Genomic DNA, 11,371 nt, shown 5'->3' with positions numbered 1-11,371 from the left:
GTCCCTATGACACTGGCTGGCAAATTTCCCTTGTGTCTTCTCCAGGACTCTCACAGACTTGCTGAAGCAGCCGGGCCACAACCCCTCCGACCACATGGCAGACGGCCACATAGGCAGTGTCCAGCTCCAACTCGGTGAGGGCCTCACACGGGGATCCCCCAGGAACGGCACAGGTAAGCGCTCATCTCCGACCAGCCTGGAGACAGCAGAAGGCCCCCGATATCTTTCTACTTTTCCAAATGGGCTTGGGAGAAGGGCACAATGTCATGAGCACAGCAGTCAGGGTCAGGCAGTGGCTCAGAGGCCTGTCAGCTCAGAACAGGTGTGGGAAGAGCGTGTTTCAGCGCCAGGGCTTTGTTTCCTGTGTTTTGGGGTGATTTTATTGAAAGTAGAGCATGAAGTGCTGCTCAAGGGCTTGGAGGGGAGTCGGGTATTGTGTTGAGAAGTGGGGAGAAGGCATCCCCAGCCCAAAAATGGTCCTGAGGAGAGCAATGCTCATCCCTGATGCCAGGCACTACAGAAAAGAGTTCCTGGCACTTGCAGCCGGGACCATGGGGGCCAAGGAGGCTCCTAGGGAGTGAGGTAGCTCCCTGTTCTTCAAAGCCCTAGTCTCAAATGGGGGGTTTCTTCCTTTGCAGGAGGACTCAGATTTTCTTCCTAGGCCCCTATAATTGCTCTTTATAGACCCCTCCTACCCTGGAAGCTAGAGCTGCATCTCCCTGCCCTGCCCACTCTCTTTGTTGCTCTATGGACATCACTGCAGCCAAGAGGGCCCACTGAGGGGGCTGCAGAGCCCTGGCAGTCAGGCCCCTGCCTGTCCTACAGCCACCATCGCTAAGAGCTGGAGCAGGCAGCTGCCTGGTGGGCAGCATCATTGCTTCCCTCTGTTTGAGCCAGCCCCTGCTACAGGCTGGCAGCTTTGGATGACTGCATTGGTGGCATGTGTGCCCCTGCTCCTTCCCCAGGATGCTCCCCGCTGTCCATGCAACAGCCTCAGGGGAGATGCCTTGGCCTGCAGGCAGGCCCCCGCTTGCTTCTCTGAAGGATAGGAAGTGACACTTGCGCTGGCAGCAGCCTGCGTCTATGCATGGCTCACAGGTCAGAACTCAATGCAGTTATCCGGCTCGGATAGGCTGCCAGAGCCATGCCAGCTGAGGGGCTAACACAGCATGGAGGAGGGAGGGTGGGAAGACACCACAATGAGGCAGCAAGAAGGGTAGGACCCATCACTTGAGGAGAAGGGGCAGGAGGGTCTCATTCCCTCCCTCTTGTCATTTAAGAGCAGGAGCGCTTGTGTCAGGCTGCCTCCCAGAAACTGGAGCAAGCCCCAGTGCTGCGGTGAGGTTGGTGGCAAGGTTCATGTCCTTCTGCACAACAGTCCCTGCTGGGTAGGATGGACGCACCAGACACAGCTTGAACCCAGCTGGCCCAGGGATCAATAGCTGTGTGGCTTTGGCCAAGCAGAACTCAGTGTGGTCTGCAAAACAAAGCAAGGAGACAAGGGTAGAGCCTCAGGAGGGTTTTGCTCCCCACACTGTGCTCGGTAAGGTGATGGCTAGACAACTACCACTCCCTGAGCAAGCTAGTTAAAAGCCAGCCCTGGCTGTCTGCGCAAACACTGAAGAGACTGCAGTATACATGGAGCCTGAGTGACTCCTAGGAGGTGCCCGTAGGCAATATGCCTCCAGGCAGAGGTGAGAGGTGTCTCTCCTGTGCCACCGAGCAGCAGATTTATCTCTACAGTTAACCATCTGGACAGCAGGAGGATGGAGAGGCCAGGTGGCACCAGTGGCATAGCGCTCCCAGTCTGTGTGACCCGGGGAAATTGCTTGTTAACCCAGTGGCCCTTTTAGTTCAACACTGAGCTGCCTGGGGCTGGGAAGGAGGGTCTGGTCAATCTGCCAGTGACACTCGTCCCACGCTCAAGGAGGAGAGTGAACACACTGCTCTGGAGCCAGGGCTGGGGAATGGCGCTGGCCTGAGAGGCCTGGAGAACAACTGTGCACCAGGCAGCCACAGTGCCAGCTTCCCTCACATGCTGCCCACCGGCCTGCTTCAGCCCTGGCGCTATTGTAGGAATGACAGACATTGCCTGAGGGCTGTGCAGCTCTTGTCCCCGCTGCTCCGGTGCCTGGTCAATACTGTAGCAAGGGTGGGGGCAAGCGGGGTGACTGCCCCAGGCACCAAAGCAAAGCGGTGCCAACAGGTGATGGCTAGCCGGAGTGGGGCCTGGGACAGAGCCACAGGGAGCTAATTTGGGGTGGCATGGGGATGGGGGGAGGGCAGCTCCCACCGCTGAGTGCAGTCCTGGGCAAGCATGGGGGGGGCATGTGCCCCCAAAATCTGTGCATGGGGCAAGGGCAGGCTGCTGCTGCAGGCTTTCCCCCAGCCACCAAACGTCGTCGCTACAGTACTGGGAGACTGTGCCCTACTTGGACTGAGAACTGGAAGTCCTTTCATGAGGCCTGCCAGTTCTCTCTTGGTCACAGAGGGCTTTCTGTCGCTTGTGACTTGCAGCCAGGGTAGAACCAAAGCCCTATTCACGAAACCTTCTGGAGCCGGGTTTTGATTCTCCAGGGCATCCGTCTCGTTGAGCATATAAACATGATATTGTCTATAAGAACAGGTTGCTGATGGCTCAGGAGGCAGAGGCACAGATGTGGGCTGTCTTGGTAGAAAGGACTACCCAAAACTGATGGTTGGGAAGCCCCAATCTTGTTAAAATTCAAAAACATTTTATACAGCCTCACGCAAAGTTATTTATCAAGTAACAAGGAACACAGGCGATACCTACAGAGAAAGGAGGAATATCTCCTAGAAAGCAGTGACTCTGGAGAGGGTTTAGGGTTGTAGCAGGCAAGCATTTCAATATGACTTTCTAGTGTGATGCTGTGAAAGAAAGGCTAATGCAATGTATAAATAAGGAAGGAGGATCAGGGAGGTGATTTTTCCCTCTGCACTGAGCCTTTGTGTGACCATGCTAGGACATCGTGTCTGGTACTGGTATCAACATTTTTAAAGGATGTTGCAAAATCCAAAGTACAAAAAAGACCCACAAAACTGGTTTGAGGACTGGGGAAAATGCCTTTCAGACAGGCAGAAAGAGAAAGAAACAGAGAGAGAGCTTAATCTGTTAAGTCTGTCAGACAGAAGAGGGAGGGGTAACATGATCTCAGCATATAAATGAGTCCACAGGGAGAAGAAAAACAGGTACTAAAGATCTTATGAATCTGGTGGAGAAAAGTATGAGGAGGGCCAAGGTTGGGAAGCTGCAGCCAGACAAAACAAAATGAGAAAGAAGGCATTAACAGGGATGATGGTATTCACTGAACCATACCACCAAGGGAAATGGTGGATTCTCCCTCTCTCAAAGTCTTCATATCATAGATGTGTTTCTGGACCACTAAAGCATGTTGGCTCAGTTAGGAGCAACTGGGTGAAATGTAATGGCCTGTATTACACGGGATGTCAGACTAGCCTTAAACCTAATACAAGACTCTTATGCCCCTCTCTTTTGCTGTCTCTCTTTCCATTCCTAGACAAGATGCATTTGAATAATGCCGTGGTCAGCACCCCTATAATCCCCCAGATTGGCCTGCCACACTCCCACAGCAACCGCCTGCCAATGACGAGCACCATGCCCCTCCAGGCTCCAGACTACACCAAGTATGCCACGCTCAAGGCTGTAGGTAGGTGCTGCCACACCCGCGAGTCTGGAGCCAGGGTGGAACTGCTTCATCCAACTGTGCTTCCTCAAGTGCTGCTTTCCCTCCCCCTTTCTTTGACCCAATTCACTGCATGACATCACCATATTGCTGACATCCCACACCCCAGTGACAGCAGCAACTGTGATTTCACAAATGCCAGTGGGAGTGGGATGAGATGGGGAGGAAATGGGACAGCACTGGTGACAGGATGGAGAACAATGCAGCCTCCAGCTATGGCTCTTACGCACACTTTTGTGGGAGGAAGTGCAAGTGTAGTTGGGCTCAGTCAGAGCTTAGCACAGGTTTGTGGGGAGCAGTATTGCCAACCCCACCATGTCAAAAATCAAAAGGAAACACTTAAAAATCAAGAGATTTGGTATGTGAATCATGAGATGCTCCGTTTTAAGCCCCCTTCCTCTGACTCATCGCAGATGTGCCCTGAGCAGCCCCCGCCACCCCTTGTGGCCTTGGCTCGGTGCTGACCTGGCAGAGCTCCCTGCACCCCCACAGCCTGGCCCCCCCGGGGCTGTCAGGAATTTGCAGCTGGCCCCAGCCCGGTTGGGGCCGCGAGAAAGAATCCCGGGATTTGGGACTTCTAGCGTGAGCTCGCGAGTCAGACGTAATTGTGCTTCGAAATCGCGACGTTACTGGGGGAGCGCTGCACCCTGGGCCCCACAGGGATGACAAAGGGCAGGGGCGGTTTAAGGAGGGAAGGCTGCTGCTTTCATGGAACAGGGGACGACTTAGAGAGAGGTCATGTGGTCACCACCCAATCAGCATCCCAAATTCCCCAACATTCCAAAGCCTCCTCTGAACCTATCAACAGGCAGGAACCTAACAAGGTTCCGGAACGTTCGTATGAGCCAATCACAAGCTGGGAGTTTTGCATGTTTCCGACAGCCTGTTCTTCCAGGCAGTCAGCCTCCGGGATGCACCCAGCCTCCCAAAGTCATCCCCATGGGGAGCTGGCACCAAGCGTGTCAGGCGGTGGGGAAGGGGAGAAGTCATCCCGGCAGACAGAGGGGTTACCTTCGTGCCTATCACAACGTGTCGTTCCAGGAAGGGTTGGGTGTCCTCCGGTTTATCGGATCTTCTGGCTCTTTTGCAGAAAGCGCCCCAGAGGAATTCTACAAGCGATTTCCCGCCGCGGACATGCCGCCACCAGGCACGCTGTCCTTCCCACCCATGGGGCTGCATCAGAAAGACACATCTACCCTGCAGGATGGCTACCCCCTGGTCGGCTTGGCCACACCTGGGCAGAAGGCAAAAGTGGTGAAAACCAACGCGCACACCCTGGCAGCCAGCCCTGCCTTCAAGGGAGGCTGGGACCCTAGCCACCACCATCACCACCCTGACATCCGCCGACAGGTCTATGCCACCAAGCGCCAGTTCAGCATTGAGAAGCTGCCTGAGGTCTTCAGCCAGACGCCATCCCACTATGTCCCTCCCCAGCGGCACCTCTCCACCAATAGCAAGACTGAGGTCACTGTCTAAAAAGGACCTTCATCTTCTCTTTTTTTTTTAATACCCCAGCAGCCTCTGGGGCTGGCAGTTAGCCAGTCGAGAACACCTGATGGCAAGGTACCAGAGCTGCTTGCCTGTCACAGCTGGCATTGCTAGGTTGTGCAGCAGGAGACAAGAGAAGGGTTGTGGGAGAACCCACCAGAACCGACACACCGTGCACCCCCCCCCCCGAGTACTTGGTTAACGTGCATGGTGAAACAGGCATGCATGCTGTCCTGTGATTGATGCACGGCTCTTTTTTCCAGTTCACCTGTCCATCATGTCACTTGTGTAGCAGACTGGTCAGTGCTGAGGGGAAGCCAAGGGGACTCCAGTGCGGTTCCCCGTGGAATCACATTGTACCATTGCTAGAGGAAGGCACAGACCTCTTAGGGGAAGGACAACCCTTAGAAGATGGGAGCTAACAACAACCAGTAAGTCCCCTGGTGTTTGCCTGCTTACCCTGTTCCCTCCCTCTTCCTCTTGATGTCATTTTTAAACCAGGCGACAGAATCACAAGTACCGAAAGTATAAATAAACTGTACAAACAAGCAGCTGTCAAGGGCTTGAGATGAATTTTAGACGTCTCCCTTTATCTCCTGCTGAGCCCTTTATTCCTCTAGCAAACATCCTGTACTGGGTTTGGGGGCTTTTTTCCCCTCCCGTTTTTGAATGTTTCTAATAATAGCTTAACTAAGTCTGTATCTCCTTTTGCATCCTGCACCCTTGGACCTTAGGTGTGGTTTAAATGGTTGGGGAAGAAGCTATTCTTGAAGTACGGAACAAAGCAAGGCATAGTACCGCCTGTGTAAACAGTGACCACTGGCTTAGGGAGGTGATAGTGATGAGTTTTAAGTTCCTGTGAGAGGCTCTCTTGATAAGGCATAATAATTTCATGATCACTGGCTTTGCAAATCCAGCAGAACATCAAGATGTCACAGTGTAAAGGATGCAAAAGTTGTGTATCTCCCCTCTGTCACACTTTCTGTGGACCCTTTCTGTCTCCAGCTACTTGTAGCACCAGGCCCTGAAGCTATCTCCCACCAGGTCCCAGCTCAGTGGGTCATAGTCTGGCTTTGCTGTGGAGCTAGGGGTGCACTCCAGGACATGTGCTGCCCCCAACCCACCTATGCTATGCTGAATGCAATTACTCATCAGGCTTGCTCCTCACCCTCAGCCATTTCTTGTTCCTGAGAAGTTGCAGTGTCATGTTCTTTCTTCTTCACTACATGCTGCTGCTTGTGGGGCCCTGCCTCTGCAGGACACTGACATGACGCTCAGAAGCTGAAGCTTTGCTCTCATGCACCTCTCCTGCCATCCACGTGGCTCCCCATTTCCAGAGGAAACCCCAGAAAAGGGCATGGCACTGCTCATCAAGCCCCAGCAGTGCCATGTCAAAGTGGCAGCTGGGGTTTTGGCTGCTTCAGTTGATATTGTTGTGGAGGGCTGGCTTTACTGAACAGTTGGGAAACTAGTCTCACCGGGAACAGTGGCAGACAGGGACCACCATCTACCTGTAAACAGTCCTATGCTGCCAGAAAGTGGCCGCCACTCAGCCCAGCCCATCCAGCAGGGCTCTCTGAGCCTCACTCTTTTTCATCTCAAGCCTGCTTCTTGGCACTCTTCTGCTATTCCCACTGCTTTCGCCTTCTTCCCCCTGGATCTCTCCATCACCCTGTGTGGAGGTACGTGAGGTATCAACAGGCCGGCTCTTTTTAGAAACCTCCTGCGTAAGGAGATGCCTGCCAGGACAACATGGAGGCTCTCATGTAGAACGCAGCCTGGCCCTTGAGGGGTCGTGCCCCCTGAGGCCAGGAATTACTGTGTTATGCTGCTGATGCAGGGGAGAAGCAGAGCAAACCTACTCTAAGCTCTCTCCTGCCTTGTGGAGAGACAGAAGTGGGCTACACTGACACTGGCTCACCCACCCAAGAATCGCTGCCAAGTGAGGAATTAGGCACTTGGAAACTGCTTCCCTCATCCCTTCAAGAGTCTGGGACTTTTTGTTGCATTGATCATTTGTTTCCTGCACTTGTTGATTTTAGTCGCCTTTCCTTGACCCCACTCCTGTTCGACAGAGCTTTATTTGTACTGGGTCAATGTGTGTTCCCATGTGTGGACAAGGTATGCTGAAGAGAATGGTATCTACTCCGCCATCTCTTGACATGTGCTCTTTGTACGGACACAGCAGGAAGATTGGCCAACAGCAGCTCCAAGCCACACATATGAGTTGTGGGGTTGATTCAGGAGCCCTTACCCCATGAGAACCTGGGCATCACCATTAAAACCAGGAGCTACTACTGCTTGAGCTAAGAGGTCAGTCCTCTAGCTCAAAGCAGCAGTCACTTCAACAGTGGTTTCTGTGGCTCAGCCCCTAGCAGAAGCTCTGTAATGCACACAGTCAACAATGAATTACCTCTTATCCACCTCACCTCCCCCCAGCCCGCCCTCCTCAGAGAACTGTCAGAAACAGTGAATTAGCATTAGAGAGGGGAAAAGAAAAGGAAAGGCCTGGGTCCTGGCTTGCTTTCTCCCCATCTCCACTGCTGATTTGGCAGCAGTGCTCAGCCCTTTAGGACTGTGCACAAGCTGAAACACCTGCCAGCTCTGCTGCCTACTCTTCAATAGGTGCTGCCTGGCAGCAGGGCTCTGATGAGCTAGAATTCAATGCAAACCACCAACCACCTACAGCATAGTGTGAATGCCTTACACTACGCATTGTCTTCCTCAGAAAAGCTTCTCCTGCGCAACTGGGGTCTCGCTAATGCCATGGGCTGGGCCAGCTGTTCTTGGACTGGGCTGTACAGTATTTGCTTCCTGGCCCTTTCTTGCCCAGTGAGTGGTACCCATGGCAGAGCATCAATGTGGTCTTCCTAGACAGGGCAGCACACACAGGCCAAGCCAAGCCTGGGCAGGCTGGTCACCTTCTCCATCTCCTACCCTCACAACACTAGGTCTTCCATGAGCACTTGTATTTTCAGGGGTATCTTGCAAGCAGCTACCTATCCCTCCATCCATCCCCAGAGGAGCTGGAATGAAGCCATCGACTCATTTCACCCTGCCTTCTCCCCCAAACAGAAATCTGATGGCAATGACTTTCAGTTGCTCCCATGCAGGGAAGGCATCAAACCAGTGCCCAAAAAGGGAAAGGCTCCCTCCCCTCACATCTTCACTCTAGCCTCGGTTTCTTTGAGACTTTGGACGCCCCTGAAATCATACAAATGCAGGTACTATGCCCCAGAGAATGAGGAAGGCTGCAGGCTGTGACAGGACTTGAGCAAGCAAGGACTGGAGAGGGGCAGACAACACATGGACACATGTGACTCTGTGGCAATGGCGGGGAGAGGGGCAGGGGGGCATGGCAGGTGTGCAGACAATGGGTGGTTGATGCCAGAGGCCCTGCAAGGCCTGGGTCAGTGTTATTTGTACATTTTTCTTCAGTTCTAAGAAAAAAATAATAATAAAAGTGCCCCACCACCACCCACTGCCAGACTGGGCACGCATCTCACTGCTGTACTTGTGCGCCTACAACACTGGGGGCCTGACAGCCCCTGGGAGGGCATTGAGCCGGGTGGGATGGAGGGAAGAGAAGCATCGATGGAGCAGTCTGGCTGAGGGGCACGCTCAGGTCCAACCACAGCGGGGTGACGAGAACAGGAAAACCCAGCCCTGCAGATAGAGGGGACACACCAGCTCTAGAGCCACTGGGCACCCGTGCTGGATGCTGGGGGTGGGCCCCGGGGAGGGGGGAACCTAGGTGAAGACTCTTATGTAGCTGCTCAGCCCTACCAAGGCTTCACAACACGGTCATGCCCTCCCCTTGCCTTCCTGAGCCCACAGGGAGGTGCCGCTGGTTCCTCCCCACCCCACCCCCCATGGCTGCTCTCCTTTCAGTCCTTCACAGCATCTCAGCTCAAGGGAACAGCTACATCCCAGCACCCTGAGGCCACCTCAGTGTCACTGGGGCACAAAGCAGTGGCATGACGGCATCACGGAGGAGCACAAGCACCAGCCCACGCCGTGGCTTGCAGGTGCTGAAAGCTGAGCTCAAATGCTTAGGCAGGTTGTGTCACGGGGCAAGGCAGACACCTGCCATGTGCCCTCTGCATCACAAACCCTTCACATGCCACATGTGGTGAGGGGGGTGGAAAGGTTGAAGGAAAAGGGCTCACACAGCCTCAAGGCCTTCCTGCCTTCTGTGCCAGGATGGTACCAGCCAAGTGCGCTGCGGCAGCCCTTTGAGAGCTCAGCGTCCCAACAGGCAAGCGCGGCGAGGTATCAGCCCCGACTCCACCTCCCCCATGCACAAAGCGGGCCCCAACTTCACACAGGGGGACATGTCACATCCCCCTGGCACAGGCTTGCTGACACTCCCCATGCTCCTGCCACCCTGCCAATGTTATGTTCAGAGCAGACTGCCCTACAACCACCCCAGCGTCACCGAAGGCCTCTGGCGGGCGGATCAATTCTTGCTCTGGTTGCAAGTCAAGCAGGAGGAAATGTGCATTTAAGACACCTTCCTGCCTGTGTCTGCAGCCCCTCCAGACCGCCATGGGAGGAGAAGAGGCTGCCAGGGCCCCCCTCTGGTGCCCTAGGAAGGAGCCTGGCCTCGGCCCTAGCCCTACCACGGCCACCGCTTGGGTTGGCCGCAGCAACGCTGAGCTTCAAACGGTGATGAGGACAAGGCAGGCATGGCAGTAATCCACTCCTCTTGTCCCACCCTGCACCTCTCTCAGCCCTGGGGCAACTGCCCTGATGGGAAGCACTCACCCTGGCACTGTTTACCTGCAGGCCCTAGAAACAGGTGTGGCAAGAAGAAAAGCCTTTTCCTCACTTGATGCTGCCCATCTGCCCAAGCGGCTTCCTTTGCGAGGCTCCTGGCAGTCTGACCAGCCCCGGGCCACAGGTGAGGGCCACGCAGCAGAGTACTGGTACGAAGGGGTGCAGGGCTCCAGGTGCAAAGGGGCAATGCTGCTGCCCGGCACCAGAGACAGGCACAAAGGGACACCGTCTTCCTGCTTGCCAGAGCTGTTCCCAGGGATGGGAACTGCTCGTGGCAGAAGGGGAAGAAAGATGACGAACTCCCTGGGCTCAGGAGACATCATTAGCTTTGTGGTGGGAGGCAGCCTCTGCTCTGTGCCATTTATAAAACTACGCAGGCTACGTGGGGTACAAAGTGGGTCAGGAGGGACTGTACATCCCTGGGCCTGGCACAAGCCTGTCCATGCTCTCTGCCAGAACCAGCCCACCGTGTCCCATAGGCAGCCCGGTACCAGCTCAGGCCCCAAACCAGACACAGCCCAGCTCCCCCTCTCCCCACAAACCTGCCTCACAGCCACCCTGCCAGGCTGGCGCACCACTGCAGTAATACCAATTATAGCACAGGCATCTTAGGACCAAAGTTTGGCTTCTGCCAGGGACAGTGGAGGACCATCAAGTCCACCGCCCACGTCACGGCTGCACAGGTGCTTGCTTAGGCCTCGCAGTCATGAGATCACTTGCCCGCCTGTCCACAGCCAGGTCCCTATCAAACCTGAGATCCCGGCTGCTCAGCACCTCAGCCTCTCTGCCAAACTCTGGGATATACCATCCACGGCACCTTATTGGTGACTTCCTGGCTCTCCTCAGAGGCGGCTTCCCTACAGTTAGGTGAAAACCTGGGGCAGGAGACCAGTGTGACTAACTTCACTGCAAATCCATGTGCCGCTCACTGGGCATCTCACAGCACCCCAAGGGGGTCCAGTCAGACCACCTAAATGCAGAGGGAAACTGTAGCTGCCATGATGTGATGCACTTGGACCAGAAAGCTTGAAGGGAATTGATAGCAGAGGCTGGTGTAGACCCTTTCTTCCCATCCCACCCCCCCGGCCATGTCTACCTTGGGGGGACTGCTGGAGAACAGGCCCTGTTTCCTGGAAAGGGTGCGTGTTGCACAGCTCCCTTGTGGGGCTGCAGTATGGCCCACGGGCAGCTGATTCCTAGACGGAGGAGAGGGGAGGAGGGCACAGTTTGCCCCAACCAGCCTGCTCCCTCTCCACTCCTCCCAGCCAGTCCCTGCTGGCACAGCGCATGTGTCCACACCTCTCAAGCAGGACTTAAAGCCCGCTTTGGGAGGATTCCCCCGCAGGTACCAGCTGCCAGCCTGCTGCTGCCCTGAGCAC

General features: G+C 55.0%; 1 protein-coding gene across 1 annotated transcript in view; it reads left to right on the top strand.

Annotated features, from left to right (window-relative positions):
* Positions 1-8,690, top strand: part of SHISA8 (shisa family member 8) — a 23,906-nt gene extending 15,216 nt beyond the window's left edge. Inside the window, exons 2-4 of the mRNA XM_019545039.1 lie at positions 46-173; positions 3,540-3,689; positions 4,816-8,690. Of these exons, the coding sequence (XP_019400584.1) occupies positions 46-173; positions 3,540-3,689; positions 4,816-5,201 (664 nt within the window). The 3' untranslated portion in view covers positions 5,202-8,690. The remainder of the gene's footprint in view (positions 1-45; positions 174-3,539; positions 3,690-4,815) is intronic.
* The last annotated feature ends 2,681 nt before the right edge of the window (positions 8,691-11,371 follow it).

This window comes from Crocodylus porosus, unplaced genomic scaffold, assembly GCF_001723895.1.
Source record: "Crocodylus porosus isolate Cpor-Errol unplaced genomic scaffold, CroPor_comp1, whole genome shotgun sequence".
In the NCBI taxonomy this organism is placed as follows: Eukaryota; Metazoa; Chordata; order Crocodylia; family Crocodylidae; genus Crocodylus; species Crocodylus porosus.
This window is presented reverse-complemented; position numbering and strand designations above follow the sequence as displayed.